The sequence below is a fragment of the Balearica regulorum genome, chromosome 20, assembly GCF_011004875.1.
Source record: "Balearica regulorum gibbericeps isolate bBalReg1 chromosome 20, bBalReg1.pri, whole genome shotgun sequence".
Taxonomy (NCBI): Eukaryota; Metazoa; Chordata; class Aves; order Gruiformes; family Gruidae; genus Balearica; species Balearica regulorum.
Window position 1 is genome coordinate 4,655,124 of NC_046203.1, and position 17,543 is coordinate 4,672,666.

Here is a 17,543-nt window from a genome sequence, read left to right on the forward strand (position 1 = left end):
TTCACATTGATTTGGTTTTTCTCCTTTTAAAAATCCTGAGGTGTCTGGTGCAAATGATTAAGGGAATTATCTCCTACGGTAGCTATGCATCCTAAGAACTGTAAATAGTGTAAGTCTTTTATTTCTTCTTAGGAAACCTTGTGTGGAAAAGGCTGGAGGTGGGGGTAGTTTCATGCTTCTAGGCCCTGGGCTCATTTTCTGCAGTTCTCAGTGATGTGGTAAATACAGGCGGTATTCTGCGTTACTGCTGGGAATACAGTGTGACAGCTGGCTGCATGGTACCATGCGTAACGGTTTGCTGGTGTCTTGTGTGTCTGGGCTTGATGAAAATTTTTTTGTTTTATTTCAGTTTGCCATAGTTGTTTCTAAAATGTTGTTTGGACGTTAAAGATTTGATTACATAAGGCATTCTCTGTTATCAGAGGAGAGAATTCAGGGCAGTAACTGTGTCAGTTAAGAAAAGGGCACACACAATCAGTATTTTGGAGAGTGAGAGGTATGAAGTGTAAACTTCTGGCATTTGTTTTGAGTTGCCTGTTGGGAAGAGCTTTGCAGATAACTTGGGCATGAAAAGCAAGCAGCTGCAGTGACTTGGGAGGGATCCATCCCTTTCCCAATGAAATCTCCGTCAAGCCTGCATACCGTGCCCTTCTTCACAGAGTGCCTGGGAGCTCATCAGCCCGGGGGATTCGCAGCGTTAGGTGACATCAGAGCCTCAGAGGACTGCAAACATTGTACGCTGTGACTAGGCATCACTCTCCAAATGAGTGACGCAGTACCGACAGACTGCAAATGGCACTTTCATGTCTCCAGCTATCTTCGCCCCCCCTCAGAGAACAGGCTTCTTAAATCCTCTGTTGGGACAATTTTTCGTGTCGTAAATTATGTTCCACTATTTAGTTTTCCCTAGAATTTCTACTGGGCATAATATTTGACTTGTGTGTTACGAGGAGCAATCACATGCGCTGGGAGTTGTGGTTTTGGTCTCTATCCCTGTCGGGGAGTTGTGGGTTTGGTCTCTGTCCCCATCCCTGCAGATCAGTCGCACCGTAATCTTACCACATTCTCCTGTCGGTCCGAATCTCTTGTTTTCCATTGCAACACTTCTACCAGGCCCTGTCACGGTGTCAGCGACATCCATACTTTTTCCGAGAATCTGGAAAAGAGAGCACAAAGTAAAAATCATTCCATGACTGTATTGCACTAATCACATCTTCAGCTGAAGTTGTTACATGTGATGAAACAATTGCTATTATCAGGGTTAGATTGCTCTATATGGAGCTCTTGGCTTATCTACATGTTAATAACTTTGCTGGTTTGTTGTTTTTTTTTTTGACAGACACGAATCTTACCTGTTTGTAAAGCACCTGGAGATGACACACATCATATAGAGATATCCTTATGAAGTGCCGGCTACCTAAATTGTTTCTGATGCTCCATCGCTTGAAGGGGAGGCATGAGGCGGGACCGGGGGGGGGGGGGGAGCGGGGGCCGACGGCGGAGCAAAGCTCCGCCGTCGGCCCCCGCTCCCCCCCCCCCCCGCCCCGGTCCCGGCCAAGGGACTACATGTCCCAGGAGCGCGGTCGCCGTTACCGCCCGCCGCCTGCGCAGTGCCGCGCCGCGCCTGGCTCGGGGCCGCAGCGGGAGCCGGGCGGCGGTGGAGCCGGGGCGCTGGCCGGGTAGGGACGCGGTCGTTACCCCTTTCCTTCCCTCCGCGGTACTGCTTGGTTTCCTTTCCTTTCCCCTCCTTTCCCGGCGTTGCTCGGAGGAGGAGGAAGGCCGGGAAGCGGGGAGGAAGGCCAGGCCAGGCCGCCCCGCAGCTCTCCCGCCGGCCCGGGGCCTGATAAAAACCCTTTGGTTTTTTTTTTCAGGGAAGCGAGTGGGAAGGCGCGGGCAGCGCTCCGGGGAACCGAAGTGTGGGTAGGTAGGCTGTATTTATTTATATTTAACTCCCAGGAGGAAGGTTTGTCCTGGGCCATGTGCGGGGTACGCGGGGGGGAGGGGGGAAGGCTGGTGCCCGGGGAGCGGCGGGGGGAACCGAGCGAAGTTGGGCGCAAGATTTCTTCGAGTGTTTTACCTGTGCCTTTTTTCCTCTGTCAGCCGCCTCCGGCCGGAGCCAGTCCTACCTGCCATGTTAGTGGCTGGGAACCGGTAGTTCTTGAGGTTTGCAGAGGTATTTGAAAAACTGAAGCACTTGGCGGCCGGGGCCCTCTCTGCGCTCGGGCGCTGTGGGTTTGGGCAATGAGTCGCTATCGAAGCGGCTCGGCGTGAACGTCGTTGCCGTCCCTTCTTGATGGCTTTTGTGTTATGCAGGTTTAAAACTTGTAACTTGACGAGTACCGTGACTTCCCTTTTTTGTTACTAATAGACCCTTATTGCTGAAGTACTCGATCAAGCAAGTATCTGCCTTTTTTCTTGCAAAGTCATGATACTGTGCTCTGAAGGAAGGGAGCCGTTCCGATTAAGCTCTCAAACCGAGCATGTGACACTACACTTACCGATAGGTAGAATGCTATTTTTGTGGACAATGCAATTGCCTTGCAAGTAGAAGCTGCAATTTGAAGATGATGGAGGTGGGGAATGGCACGGACAGTACATGAAACATGAAATACTGCGCTTCTGTCAAAGCAGTGGGATGGTGGTTTTAGGAAATAGATTGAAGAACTGCTGCTGCTGTGGAGGGTTCCAAAATATTTAAGATACTCCACATGAGGGTTTTGATGGGAGATTTGGCAGGTCCTGGAGAATGTACTGTTGTCCTTAATAGCAGTTACCCTTCGCGGTGGTCCGCAGATGGGCTGTTTCATGGTGAGAAAGGGAGCTAGTCTCCAGAGTAGGGGCCGGGCTGGGCCGAGCAGGTTGTTTTTGTCAGTGTGAGTGGCTTTGAATTCTGCACTGCTTCTTACTAAAAGTTTATTAGTATGACTCCTTACGTAAGGGGAACTCCTCTTTCTAACATGATGAGCAACTGGAGTGGATTTTAGCATGGTTATATGCTTTTGTTGATTTTATGCAACACAGTAATGCCATAATAGATAATTTAGTAGCCAAATGATCCTGTGCATTACTGATAGGTTCTGTTAAGGGGCATGAGAAACGAGGTGCTCCTTGCATGTAAATCTTGCTGGATAAATAGACAGTATGTTCAATGTGGAGTAGCCAGTGGGCAGAAACAAACTTGAGGTACGAGTTTCTTACTGATTAGAGAGTTGAACTGCAGCAAATGGAAATGCATTTTGCATGTTGTACACATGTTTTGAGATGGCGGGTATTGTAACATGAGAGTTCAGCAGAGAACTCCTAGGTCACGGTGAAGTATCCTACTGAAAAATGGATTTTGTTAGCTCAACTTTGGGAGATAGGCTGGTAGCTTATATAAAGAAATAAGGCTTGTTAGTTATTACTATAAATATTAATGAAGAAAGAGGTATTTCTTCTGGGGTGAATTAGCATGGAAGCTATTCAAGCTTGCTTAGGAATTATTTTTCAGTAAGACAGTGATTTCAGTTTTGCCTTGCCCTGCCCTGCCTATATTAGATCTGCCCAAACTTGCTTTGGAAGTTGAGTCTTGCGTAGCAAGACTCAGGAGGAGCAAATAACCCTTAGCAGGAAATGCTGGAGGAGGAGGAAGAATCTGGTGTACTAGCAATATTTACTACTTTCCTTAATCTCTTTTCTGTCAACTGAATTGCAGAAATAATCAATAGAGATTATCACTTGTTCCTGTATGCCACAGTACTAAACCATGCCCTTTGTAAGTTGGAGCTCAGTACCTAAAGATTAAATGCAGTGTTTTCCAGGACTTTTAAATGTAGGAAGCGATCTGCGTCCTGCATTCATCAAAGGCAGAGATTGTCTTGGGTTCTGAACAGTTATGTCATGCTGATAGCAGGGCAAAACATCTTGGATGCTGTCAGGCTGCGCAATCTTTGTTGGTATGGTGGAGAAACACAAAGTGAAATAGTTTGAATTGTTGTACTAAGCTTCTCTTACCGTGTCACAGCTTTTAGCAGGTTACTAAGTAGTCTTGAAATAACTGACAAAAATTTGAAATGTTTTCATATCAAAACAAAATTGCCAGGATCGAGAAATAATTAGCATACAGCAGGAGCTATTTAATATCTGTCGTTTCTTCCGCCACAGCAGACGGTTGGATATCTAAATTTCCTAAACGATCTCCTTCATACAACTATGTACAGACATCTATTATTTCAAGTATGGTGCATGGTAGTCATAAACCAGGTGATTGGATCATTACGGGCACCTTTTTGTTTATGAGAAACTGATAAGGTAATCTGACCAACAACTTTCTGGAATTAGTACCAGCTGAAGCTGCTGCTGCTTGCTGTGCTTTAATGCTGCCTTCGGTGGTGTGTTACCAAATACGTAGCTATGGCTAATTGCTTCTAAAGCTCTTGTCCTGAATGCTGGCAGGGAGTGCATGTTGTGTAGCCTGGGAAGGTCAGAGAATGCAACTGTTGTCTTTTCATACCAATCATAAAGGGAAGAGGTTTTTGGAGGGGAGCAGTGACTTAGTGATACAATAGTTTCTTCTTTCAAGACAGGCTGTGTTAATAGTATCGCTATCTGAAGAGATTAATAGCGTGTGCATGTTGCTCAACTCGGTTTTTGGGGTTTTCTTTGCTATACTGCAGGTTTTCTTTAGAGCCCATCTGAAGCTTGCTGAAGTACCGTGTATATTAAACTACCCACTTTTCATCTCTGGTGTTCTCAAATGTCTGCCAGAAACTTACAGCGCAAAGTTGTTTGCGCTGTTGCTTGCTATACTTGTGTGACTTCAGAATAACTCATTTTTAAAAACTGGTAAATGGAGTGAACGAGGCATTCCTCTTCAAATGCATGTATTTCAGTAGCAATCACTAGCAGTCAAATTAGTTTTATGGAGGATTATGAAGACAGGGAAGCTGCTGATCCCTTTTTCTTGTACATAGGGTAAAAACTGCTGTCGTGCGGTTGACTTCCTGTGGATTTTCATAGCTCTTGACAAAGCAGAGGTACTTATTAACCCGCTGCGATTCAGTTCCAGATCAATTCTCCTCTTGCTTTTGTTATTTCTGGTATTCTACACTAGAGACAGATAAGATAGACACATGGGTAGTGGCCAATTGATAGGGTATTATCACGTAGTCACAGGATCGGTGTATTTAGAAGTGCAGATGCAGGTAATGGTAGTCTTTGGAGCGTTGCTTTGTTCTAGGCCTGAAGTTCATGGGGGCAATTAGTTTAAAAAAAAAATGAAAATGCACAGCAATGTGCAACTTCTCACAGTTACTCAGTGCTTCGGTGTCTCTGTTCAATGGCTGTGATGCTCTGTCATGAGGAGATGCCCAAATCGTTTGTACGTTAGCTGGTAACTTCAGTTCCTGAGTATGTGTGAGACCCGTATTGTCTTTTTTTTTTTTTTTAGGTGGCATCACAAATGGTACAGTATTGTTTTGCAGTAGTCTGACCTTTTCTACTGTTTTATTGCTGGTTTTGTTTGCCGGACAGGTGGATTATATGCATGTGTATCCCACTCAGGACTGTGTGGGAATCTTATTTGCTTTCTGAGTATTAACTGATTTTTTTAATTATTATTTTTATTGTCCTTAGCTCCAGAAGAGATTCAAAATAGCAGTTAAACTGCTGGTATAATCATAACTTGCCAGAAAAAGTATGTTGTTTCCAGGCCACCTTTGTCTCTTTTGCTGACTGGGCTTTTGGAGTTTGCTCCCATCTGTGGGCCAGGGAAGGAAAGAAGTCTTTCCTCAGAGCTGAAAGCTGTCAGAGTGCTTAGTCCATCCCTGATGCTGAAAACATCTTCTCTAGTCAGAAAAAAAAAAAATACTGAGTGAAACAGTGAGAAAAATAACTTGTAAGTATATGAGACGCTTCAGAACCTGTTTAATTGTCTTGTCTACTGCTAAATATGTTTTTAATGAGTGATGCAAAAATTGAAGTTTGTTTTGAAATTTGGCAAGGCAGAGGCATAGGAATGCAGGTGAAGTCAACAGGCTGTTCACAGGGGGTACCCCATATGGGTCCCCTATTACTTCCCAAAACTTGCAAACCACTTGGACTGGCTTTCTGTCCAGAAAAGTGGAGCCTGTGAGCGGACACCTCAAAATGGAAAACTAAGACTGTTAAGGTTTGATAAACTATGAGCAGCTCTTAAGTACAGCCTTACAGTGGAAAGTGTCTGAAAAGACAGAAGGTAGTTCTGCAGATCTCATGTATGTATATTTTTGTGGATGCCACTTCTTTTTCCTGGCTGATATCAATAGCTCATAGCCTAGTAACTAGTTACTACTGTGTTTGCAGGCAGTATCAAGTTTAACACGCGCTTTTTTTTTTTTTTTTTTTTTTGAGCCCTAAAATTCTGGGACTAAAAATAAATTTCTTGCAAGTTGTTATTTGTTTCGCAAAGAACTTTGGCAGTAACGTCAGTGTTTCTTTTTCTAATAATTTCTCTGAGACTGTCCTAGTTAAAAACATCTAAATTGTTGTGTCCTTGAAGTTCCTTGCTTAATCTCATCTTCAGATGCATGAGCTGTAACCGCTGGTTAGCATTGCTGGGATTTTTTTGTTTAGGTTTTCTGAGGTTTGTTGTTTGTTTCTTTGGGGGTTTTTGAGAGCTCTATATAGGCGGTTGTTTGTATTTCCTAGGAATGAGTTTTAAACCATCAGGTGTAATAAGTTTGCAATTTTTTATGCATAAAGACTTGTGACAGCATCTCTTTTTGTCTCTACTAGGGTTTTGGTTGTGAGGTTAGAACTACAGATGGAAGAACTTAATTACACACGCAAGGAGCAGTGATGGTTGTCAGTGCATCTGGTTATCAGGCTCTCTCCACACACTGAAAAAAACCCCAACAAATGTGAAACCTGTGTGTAATTAGGAAGCTAATCTGTATTCTTCAGAGAGGATCATCTCCTGCTATGCTGAGCAGTGAACCACAGATCTTTAAAACACTAAAAGGGGAGAGTGTTAGGGCAGTGCATCGTACATTATTTGTAGTTTTTCAGGCATGAACTCAATGGTCTTGTGAAGCTAGGCTCCTCCAGAGTCACTACAGATTGCGGGAAGAAAGTTTTGTCGTTTAACTGTGGCATGACTTTGAAGGGTGCGTCACCAGATACCTTGACAGATCTGACATATATCCATTACCAATACATCTGACAGATAGCTGTTACAGATTATGTCTGGATCAAACCCATTTTCCTCCCAAATTAACTAGAGTGGCTGTTAGTTGTGGTGGGGATGAGGACATAAAGCAGTTAATTATTAATTCCATGGACACATAATCTGATCTGCATGATTCTGCCCCTTCCCTTGTCAGCATTAATGCAATTGATGGGTTTTTTTTCTTCCATAGAGTTAATTTTTAGATAGATTAGCTCCTTGAACTTGTTTTGAATGGTGTGGTACTCTTTGCTTATCTAACTGCTAGCTGGTAACTAAGATGTTTTCTAATGAGGAAGTTAGACTAATGTTACATTGAGACATAACAGTAGTTTGTGTAGCTTTTTGTCCCTGATGTACTATGAAAGCCTATGATTGTTTCAGTTTTTCTCTCTTTAAAACAACATTTTTGGATTGTGGCCCAAAGAAATATTCTTCTGGATTTAAATATTTGAGGATTATTTTTTTTTTTCTGAATGAATTCTACTGTTGAGCAGAGTCTCCAGATGTATTTCCAACTTCTGCCTTATCTGGGTATTGATATTCCTTGATTTTTATTTTTTTTTTAAATATTGGTAATATTATTATTTAAATTTTTTTAGCAGAAAAAAACAATATTGGCAGCTTGGTGCCTCTTATGGATAGGTGAGAGAGGGCATTTGTTTTAACAGGCCAGAGATAACCAGACCCAAGTACTTGAGTAGTGCTGTGTTGTTTGGGCATGCTTTTGGACAAAGGAGTAAGCGCAGAAATCTTTTTGCCTGTTCACCAGACAGTGAGGTGGAATGGGACTGCTCTTCATCTCCCTGAGTACCTAAACTGTAGTAACGGCCACATCTCTCCAAATAATAGCCCGTTCCTTATCTTCCGCATTGGAGGTGCGGTGCAGGGGTTTTATAGCACTGTACTGTGTTACTAATTTCAGTTCATGAGTGTGAGTTGAAAATATCATTCACTACTATGCAAGTGTCCCTGATGTGCTGACATAACAAGGGGTTAATGAAGCTGGCAATTAGGAAACCTTGCATTAGGAAAGAGTGACTCAGTCATTAAATGGTGGGCTGTGGATTTGAGAGAACATATTAATATGCTAACGTGGAACGGGTCACAGCAGTATTTACTGTAAGTGTAAGTTTATGACCTGCTTATCGCTTCATTGGGACTGACAGAGCTTGTCCCCTGACTGTTGGAATTCACCTGTTTCATTTTCTTTCTTTCTTTCAGTGAGTGCTGTGTAACTCGCTCGCTGCCCAAGATGGTGAAGTTGGATATACACACGCTGGCTCACCACCTCAAGCAGGAACGACTGTATGTAAACTCAGAAAAGCAACTTATTCAAAGGCTCAATGCAGATGTATTGAAGACAGCTGAAAAGCTGTACCGCACAGCATGGATTTCCAAGCAGCAAAGGATTAACTTGGACAGGCTGATCATAACAAGGTGACTTGGGGGGTGGTCCTGGGGAGAACAAACTCCTAAACTTCTGTGAATTGCAGTAAATCCATCAGTTTTGTCACACTTAGTATCTGGAGTCTTTTACTGTACTAATCATAAAAATAGTAAAGTTTTTGAAACAGATCTAAACTAGGGAATCTGACTTACCTGAAACTTGCTTGTTGGCTGTTTAAGCTACCTTTTTTTTAATATATGTGGGATTTTTTGCTGCTGTTCATAACTTATGGGAACAAACTCTCCTTATTCCTGAATTTATAAGTCATTTGTATTAACTATATGGATAGACTTTTTTTCCTTGGTGGTAGTCTTGATCATAGATTGGCCACATGGCATCTTTTATGGATTTTGTTTACTTAAGAGTTACTTTAACTATGTCAATGTTTTTCTTTAAAGTGCTGAAGCTTCTCCTGCTGAATGTTGCCAGCATGCTAAAATCTTGGAGGACACGCAGTTTGTGGATGGATATAAGCAGTTGGGATTTCAGGAGACTGCTTACGGAGAATTCCTAAACAGATTGAGAGAGAACCCTAGGCTTATTGCATCCTGTCTGGTTGCTGGAGAGAAGCTCAACCAGGACAACACTCAGAGTGTCATTCACACAGTCTTTACCTCCATTTATGGCAATTGCATCATGCAGGAGGACGAGAGCTACCTTCTCCAGGTCCTCCGTTACTTGATTGAATTTGAACTCAAGGAAAGCGACAACCCTAGGCGACTCTTGAGACGAGGCACCTGTGCGTTCAGCATCTTATTCAAACTTTTTTCTGAGGGACTCTTTTCTGCAAAACTTTTTCTTACTGCAACTTTACACGAGCCAATCATGCAGCTTCTGGTTGAAGATGAAGACCACCTGGAAACTGATTCAAACAAGTTAATTGAGAGATTCTCTCCAGTACAACAGGAAAAGTTATTTGGAGAGAAAGGCACAGACAAGTTCAAGCAAAGAGTCCAAGAGATGGTTGACTCCAATGAGGCCAAGCTGGTGACCTTAGTGAACAAATTCATTGGCTATCTCAAACAAAACACTTACTGTTTTCCTCACAGCTTGAGATGGATTGTGTCACAAATGTACAAAACGCTCTCATGTGTAGACAGGCTGGAGGTTGGGGAGGTCAGAGCAATGTGTACAGATCTTCTTCTAGCATGTTTCATCTGTCCTGCAATTGTTAACCCAGAACAGTATGGGATAATTTCTGATGCTCCTATAAATGAGGTGGCAAGATTTAATCTGATGCAGGTATGATTCACTTTAATCTTAAAAAAAGTATGAGAAATCTTCTTGGCCTTTTTTTTCCCACTAGAACTGATGTTACTTCAGCAAAGGTACTATCCCTCCCACCTGTAAGAGGAATGCTAACAAAATATTTGTGTTAATTATTACTGAAAAGGCATGCTCTAAAGTTTATCTGTTTGCTTAAAATATTGACATAAATTGATAGAGTGTATTCCTTTATCTCTTAGAAGAGTTGTACATGTACTCTATAAAAACTATTATAAGGGATGGAAGCTAAAGTGTAGAAGTGACTATAAGATGAATTCTAGAATGTATGTAAATGAATGTTGTGCTGTTCTTGCTAATGTTAAATATTATGCCAGATATTGCACAAAATAATGAAACATTTTGCTGAAAAAACCCTCCCTGTCTGGCAGTAATGACCAGTGTTTCTGGTGGGTAGTTAGCTACTGTTTCATTAGACCTTAGAGTATTCATGACGGATTTTTGTCTTTGTGCAAGTACTTGGGCAATTTAATGATAGTATGCAGAAGTGTAGTCAGAAGATATTAAGCAATGCTTGTCTGACTGAGGATATTCCCCACACAAGTAACAAAACCTACTTTTTGATGTTGTCCATGGTCTGGACAGTGAGTGATTCTCCCAGTATAATTATTCTGGTGGGTTTTACCTAGACTGACAGGGCCTGGCCAGTGTTTTTCTACAATACATTAGCAGTCCTTTCCTGTGTCACCACTTGTAGCAGAGCTTGCAGTTGGCAGCTCTTTAAGTTGAGAGTTGTTTGGCAGTTGGAGATTAGTAAGAAATATATGCTCTGAAATAAGGGTGTTAGCCCTCTGGCTTTTTATTTATCCCTCCAACACATTCTTAGTAAAATACATACAGCTGTTTAAAATCTCTAGGTTTAAGATGACCTAGATTCAGCTCTCAATTCTGACGTGTTGTAAAAACAAAATGTGCTTTGTTCCTGGGAAGGGGGGGGAGTATGGATGCTCATAGTGTCTGTGTGTGCAGATTTTCTTGTTAAAGGCAATGACTGCTTTTTTCTAAAGCTTCTTGCATTTTTTTCTGCTCTGAAAGCAATCACAAGATTTTGTCCACACACTCAGAAGTACTTCTCAGAGTATTAAATGAAAAAAAAAAAAATAGAATGGAGGAGTTGTCTTAACTGATTTTTATAATCTTGTCTATCACGATGTTGTTTTGAAATGCTTATTCTTCATACTTGTTTTTCATTTCAGGTTGGGAGACTTCTACAGCAATTGGCAATGACGGGTTCTGAAGAAGGGGATCCACGTATGAAGAGCAATCTTGCTAAATTCGACAAAGTAAGAATCCAGACTGTAAAAAAACCCAAGACTCGTGTGTATCCTTCATCCTTCTGCAGTCTCTTTTTTTCAGACATTGCAAAGGACTTCCTAAGCATTTAACTTCTGAGTTACATGTACTGAGAAGCAGATTAAATCCTGCACAAAGCTGGGAACAAAATCTTGAGTACTAGAATTAAGGGTCAGGGGTTCTTGCTTCTACTCTGACATAATACTTCTTAAAAGAAAATACAAAAAAGACAAAAGCAAGTTACATTTTAAACTGAAATGCTGAATTACTGTCTGTGGTTTTTCTACTGAATCTAAAGAAAACATTTTGATCTGAAGAAAGCTTTTGCATGAAGTCTGGTTTAAAACCAAGTAATTTTGTTGGTGCAAGGATCTTCTGTTCCTTTTTTGCATAGTTTTGCTTTTTATGTTCAGCTTTTCCTTTGTTAATATGAATCATCTATAGCAATACTGAAATTAGCTTCATCAGAGGAACAGTGAAACTAATGATCTTTGATGTATTGTCATATGTTTTAAAAAAACTGTTGATTTGCTTGTGTAACTTCCAAGTTTTTGCCAATTATAATTGTTACGCAGTCATCATACAAAGTTACACATGTGTTATACAAGTAACAGTCAATCGGATGAGAAAGTGATACTGTGTGTTGCTTCCTTGTTTCACTTTTAGTCTATGCTCAGCAGATTCTTCAGAAAGGGCAGTTTAATTGCCATAAAACAGTTTAATTAATTTTTTTTAGAAATTGTAAGACACTTAAGTAAGTAACACTTGAATGCAGAAAAGGAATGAAGGAAATGCTTAAATTAACTGCATGCTTTCCTTGCTTTCTCTTCAGTGACTTTAGTGGTATGTGGTATTTTATCCTAAGATTTTAAAAGTAGGAAGCAAAACTTATATCATTATGTAAACTACTTAACTCTTGTCGTAACTTATGTTCTTTCCAACCTCTAGTAAATTGTCTCTGATTTGAAAACTATTTCTTTTCTTTGCAGAGCTGTGTGGCTGCTTTCCTGGATGTAGTTATTGATGGGCGTGCAGTTGAAACTCCTCCACTGTCTTCTGTTAACCTTCTGGAGGGCTTGAGTAGAACAGTGGTTTACATGACATACAGCCAGCTAACTACTCTGGTAATATCTTAAGTTCTTAAAAAGAAGCAGCATAAACTTGCCCCCATGTGTTTACACACAGGATAAACAGAGCTGATAATTTATGCTGCGATTCTTACCAATGCTAATTCTAAATTTTTAGGTTGGCTTTATGCGGAATGTAATGTCAAGTGATCAACTGAAGGAAGATCGGATGGCTTTGGAAAACCTGCTGGCAAACTTACCCCAGAACAAACCAGGGAAAAGCAGCAGCCTTGAAATGACTCCGTATAATACCCCACAACTTTCTCCTGCAACTACTCCAGCTAACAAAAAAAATCGATTACCAATAGGTAAGGAGAGCTAGCAGACTTCTTGCGTGATTTCTGATACCTTGATACATTTTCTGTGCCATTTCTTCAGTCATCTCTTGGGATTACTCTGTGACTACACCTTCAGTTCCTACTTTTTCTGTGCGGATGGTGAAGAATTTTCTTTTGCATAGAAAGCTGTGTAGCTTCCTTACTTTCTGATGCAAGCATGGTGACCTTCATCACTGGATTGAACTTGAGAAAATGGCTGGAGTGGTTGGTAGTCATGCTGGGGCAATGATAATAAAGGGGAAGTTTGAAGATGGGTATCAGATTTAGGAGGGAAGATTGCTTAAGAAAGTGGTAAGATGGAAGTGATGACGTTTAATTAGTGGGATAGAATAAGTTTAAAATTTTTGTGTCTGAGAAGAGAGCAAATGTGGAGGAGGATGAAAAAGCAAGATCAGAACTTCTAGAGGATGTGCTGAGAAGAGAAGCTTTCTTCTTTCTCCATTATTTGCCTGATGTAATTCCAGCTGTTAGTATATTGTAATGCAGTTTTATGTTTGTTGGGTTTTTGTCCTCTTTCTGAATAGGATTTCTGGGTCTTGAACTTTTCCATTTCGATAATATTTTCTCTTAAAATAGGAAGTGTGGTACTCTTCAGTGTATATTTACATGAATATGACCACATGGGATATTTTTGTTTGAGAGATTTCGTGTTAGTGTGTAACAGGATGAAAGTATGTAGAGCCTGATAAGTGGCAACCCCCCCCCCCCCCCCCCCCCAAACTAATGCCAAAACAAACCTATCCCATGTTGTTTTAACTCTGCTTCTGAATGGTACTGATCTTATGCCTATTAAGAAGTGGCACAACAGCATTTATTTTATGGTATAAAATAGTTTTTGCTCAAAGTTTTTATTTCTTTTGTTTCATTTTAATGCTTTCGAAATCCAGGACAGCAATTGGCAGCCATTACTGCCTGGGATACTTCTGCTACCAATCTTTCAGCTCATATAACTCTAGTAACCCCTTTTGGTGGGTAATGCCCTCTTTCCATTCTTCTCTGTGAAACTTTTACTTATAACACATGACTTAAGCATGCCTTTGGTTAACTTTGGCAATCAGTTATTTTTTCAGATTTCTTCATTGATTTCTATATGAAACTCATTTCATATGTACATGTAGTTTTTAAAAACACCTTGTCAGCCTGTGTGTGATAAGCAGAATTTGGCTGTGGCTTCCGTGCACTTGCCTTGTTTTCCCCGGCTCAAATAAAGAAATAACTGGTGTCATGCTGCCATACTTAGAAATCTTAATTCCATGTGGGCATTTTTCCTTCCATGGTGCCAAATGTGGGAACATGAGGCTACTTGAAAAGACTAGTCGAGAATCACAAAATAATGAAACCACCTGATGTTGAATTGTGTGTCTGGGTTTGAGACACCTGTTAGAATAAGATTTCCCTGCCTTTTAGGAGAAAAATCTTGTAAATTAATTAAACAGATTTATAAACCACTGGAACCTAGACCTTATTTTGTTGGTAACAAACTTCTTCATTTTCTCAATTTATTAAGGGTATTTCTGTGATTGGAATACATTGAATTTGTGTAGGCAAACAGGACATAGCATACCTTGTTTTTGTAAACTTTTTATGTTGAAAGCTTTCTTTTTCATAGTTCGGTCCTCAAATGTAAACACTAGTTCCATCTCTCAAAGTCTAAGATGACTTTTCATTTTGTAAGTTTATTTAATATGCATTTCATTAATTCAAAACATTCCCATTTTGTATTTCCATTGCATTGCCTTTTTTTCCTCCTTAAACAAAGAAAAGCTTTCTAATGTTGCTATTTCAAAATATTTCCTTAGCAACTCGTAGCAGAAGTAGATCAAATATTCTAATGGATCAGCATGGAGATCATGAAGGATCCTCCCAGGAGACTATCCCAGAAGTTCAGCCAGAAGAAGTGCTGGTGATTTCTTTGGGGACGGGTCCACAGATTACTCCAGGAATGATGTCAGAAAATGAGGTATGCGAAAACTATCACATCTCAGATATTTTGAAAAGTACAGCCTCTATGTTCTCTACTAGCAGAACAATGAAGTTGTGACACTAAGCTCGAGTAATTAATCCAGAATGGGAATTAAAATCCTTACTTAATTTTACTGAGCTTGAGGGTTGTAGCTTTCAAAGTTCTCTTTGTTAGCCGGGTTTTTTTTCCTCACTTAGTATATCTGCAAGGTGTGAAAAGCAGTATATTAACACAGGAGAAATGAGCCTGGCAGATTTATGAAGAGGCTGCATCTAGCATGCTTAAGAGCCAACTTGGGCTATCATTTCTGCGTCTGAAGAAACTGATTCAATTATCTCTCTGCATGTTCTGTCCTTTGGATCAAGTGGCACAGGTGAATGGCAGAACTGGAACACTGATCCCGACGTTTTTGGCAGCTCAAACTTGAAATGCACAGACCCAGCCTCTTGTGAGGGCCCTGTCGTCATGATGCCTTCAGGCTTGGTTGCTTAGGGTAAGGCTGGTTTTACAGCCTTTTCTCTCATCAGCTGGTAGCACAGCTTCTGCTTTCATCTTTGCTGCCTTGCCCAGGAGTTCGGATTATCTCCTTTTGCAGCCTCGTAATGATCAGTTGCTGTGTTATATTAGTCTGCTGGGCTGATGAGGGAGCTGGTGGCTCCATTATTATCAGGACTTGCCTTATGTTCATGCCTGGGTTACCTTACATTCTCTCCAGGCTCTGACTTTGGAGATAGCTGTCTTTTTTCAAACAGAATGCTAGAAATTTCATTGTGCCATTAACATCTAGGGGAAAAAATGTGTGCAATGTTTTGTTTACTGTTTAATTATCTGAAAAAGAGATTATTTTAAGGAAGTCTTGTTTCTTTCCCCCACTTTCCAGATCTTAAATATGCAGCTTGCAGATGGCGGACAAGGAGATGTCCCTGTTGATGAAAACAAACTCCATGGTAAACCTGATAAAACCTTGCGCTTTTCCCTCTGCAGTGATAATCTGGAAGGAATATCTGAAGGTGAAGGGCTGCTTAAGTCTTGAAGAAGTTTTGTCCCTTTTGTGGTTTTTTTCCTTAATTATAGAAGGAACTTCTGTTTAATACAGCATGTCATCTCTGCCATTCTGAAGACTGTGCTATTTTACCCTGAGAGTCTGTCTTTTCTCTTTTTCTTTGCCATTCCAACAAAAAAGTCTGGAGCTAAATTTTGACAAATTTGTATTTATGCCTTTGGCAAAGGCATAACTGACTCTAAGGATTAGGGAGAAAAAACCTGAATGTATTTATACAGAGAAAACAGATTTTTTTTTTTTTTTTTTTGGTGAAACTTAAGTGCGGTACTAATTATTAAATTAATCTAACTTAGCTCTAAACTTAGAGTTCTCAGACTTACTTTTCATTATGTTTTAATAAGCTATTACATATCTCAGAATAGTTTCTGGACTCTGGACAGTTACTTTATATGAACCTCCGACACAACAAAGCACAGGTTTATTTGTGATATTGAAGGTGTTTGTACAGATCATGCAGCATGCATTATTTTGAATAGCTTCCATAATTTAGTTTTTCTCTCTCTCTCTCCTCAAAACAAGAAAACAAATTCATAGACACAAAGGCAAACACTTTATTGACTTTTTAGTTACAGTTAAGTATGGTAATGGTGAGATTCCAGCCATTTCTGATAAAGCGTTTATAGATTATTGTAATTAGCATGATACTCTAAATATGGGAAGTACAAATCACAGTGCGGGTTAAGTATCTGTAGAATAAGGATCAAGAGTAGAGCAACTATACATTTAGTTCATTAATTCAGTATTTTATATTGGAACTGCTACTTCATTTCTTTTCATCTTTCTAGTTAATTGTGTCCTGGATTGTTAATGCTGTGTACTTAGGAACTGTTATTCAAATCAGATTTACAGTAAAATCTGTTTTAACAGGTCCTTCAAATCGCTCCAATTCTGTGTCATCTTTGGATTTAGAAGGGGAGTCTGTGTCAGAGCTTGGCGCAGGCCCCTCTGGGAGCAATGGCGTTGAAGCTCTGCAGCTGTTAGAGCACGAACAAGGCAGGTGCAAATTCTCTAACATAAGTGGCTGAGGTGCTGTAGGTGGTAAAGCTGAAGTTCTGTTGAAAAAGGTTGAAAAATTGACTAGTTCAGGGAAAAAATAAGTAAAAATCTTCCCTGTGCAGTCACTCTTGCATTTATTTATGGGCTTGTTGGGTTTTCCTTAGAAATATTCCTTAGAATATTTCCTTAGAAATATTTTTTGTAGTCCATTGTTAGGAAAAAGAAATTGCATGGGATTTTGAGGCTTAAGTCCTTTATAAGAAACTACATGTAAAATTTTGCTTGATACCAAGTTTTTCCCTTCAGGGAATTGGTTGATCTGGAGAGGAGTGGTCTTAAAGCATCTGGATAGCTTCCTGTTTAATATATATTTGTCAAATGCTGGAACAGGTTGCCCAAAGAGGTTGTGTTGTCTCAACCTTAGAGATATTCAAACCATGACGGGACGTGACCATGAGCAACCTGCTGTAATTGACCCTGTTTTGAGCAGGGGGTTCAGACTTGAATGATCTCTGGAGGCCTCAGCTTTTCTGTGATAAACTCTTCTTACAGGGATTGTATCAGTTTCTTGATAGTCTGCTAAATTTTATTAATTTTCTCTTTCAATTTAGTTGATAGGTCAGCATGCATAGCTTAAGATTTTTCTTCTTAAGTCCCAAATGTGCTTAAGAACTGTTTTCAGGCAGCATCTCTTGAATACTCTGATAGTGCTTTACAGGCCTTACTTTAAAACAGTCTTACCTGACAGAATTAGAGAGTTGTTTTGGTTTTGGGTTTGGTTTTTTTCCTATTTTCTATCAGAAGTAATTGGAGAAGCCTTTTAAAAAAAATGAGAACTTTTTATTT

General features: G+C 40.3%; 2 protein-coding genes across 7 annotated transcripts in view; one reads left to right on the plus strand and one right to left on the minus strand.

Annotated features, from left to right (window-relative positions):
- HSPA5 (heat shock protein family A (Hsp70) member 5) overlaps positions 1-17,543 on the minus strand; it is a 50,276-nt gene that overhangs the window by 5,653 nt on the left and 27,080 nt on the right. The window lies entirely within an intron of this gene.
- GAPVD1 (GTPase activating protein and VPS9 domains 1) overlaps positions 1,550-17,543 on the plus strand; it is a 32,283-nt gene continuing 16,289 nt past the window's right edge. For 2 of the 6 annotated variants that reach the window (XM_075772813.1, XM_075772816.1), the window contains exons 1-10: positions 1,595-1,679; positions 1,872-1,920; positions 8,408-8,623; positions 9,032-9,875; positions 11,114-11,200; positions 12,200-12,334; positions 12,456-12,645; positions 14,475-14,635; positions 15,519-15,648; positions 16,569-16,694. In XM_075772813.1, the coding sequence (XP_075628928.1) occupies positions 8,439-8,623; positions 9,032-9,875; positions 11,114-11,200; positions 12,200-12,334; positions 12,456-12,645; positions 14,475-14,635; positions 15,519-15,648; positions 16,569-16,694 (1,858 nt within the window). In that variant the 5' untranslated portion in view covers positions 1,595-1,679; positions 1,872-1,920; positions 8,408-8,438. Of the gene's footprint in view, positions 1,680-1,871; positions 1,921-2,100; positions 2,174-8,407; positions 8,624-9,031; positions 9,876-11,113; positions 11,201-12,199; positions 12,335-12,455; positions 12,646-13,562; positions 13,644-14,474; positions 14,636-15,518; positions 15,649-16,568; positions 16,695-17,543 lie in introns of all 6 variants that reach the window. The other 4 variants (XM_075772815.1, XM_075772817.1, XM_075772819.1 and 1 more) reach the window with 3 other exon arrangements.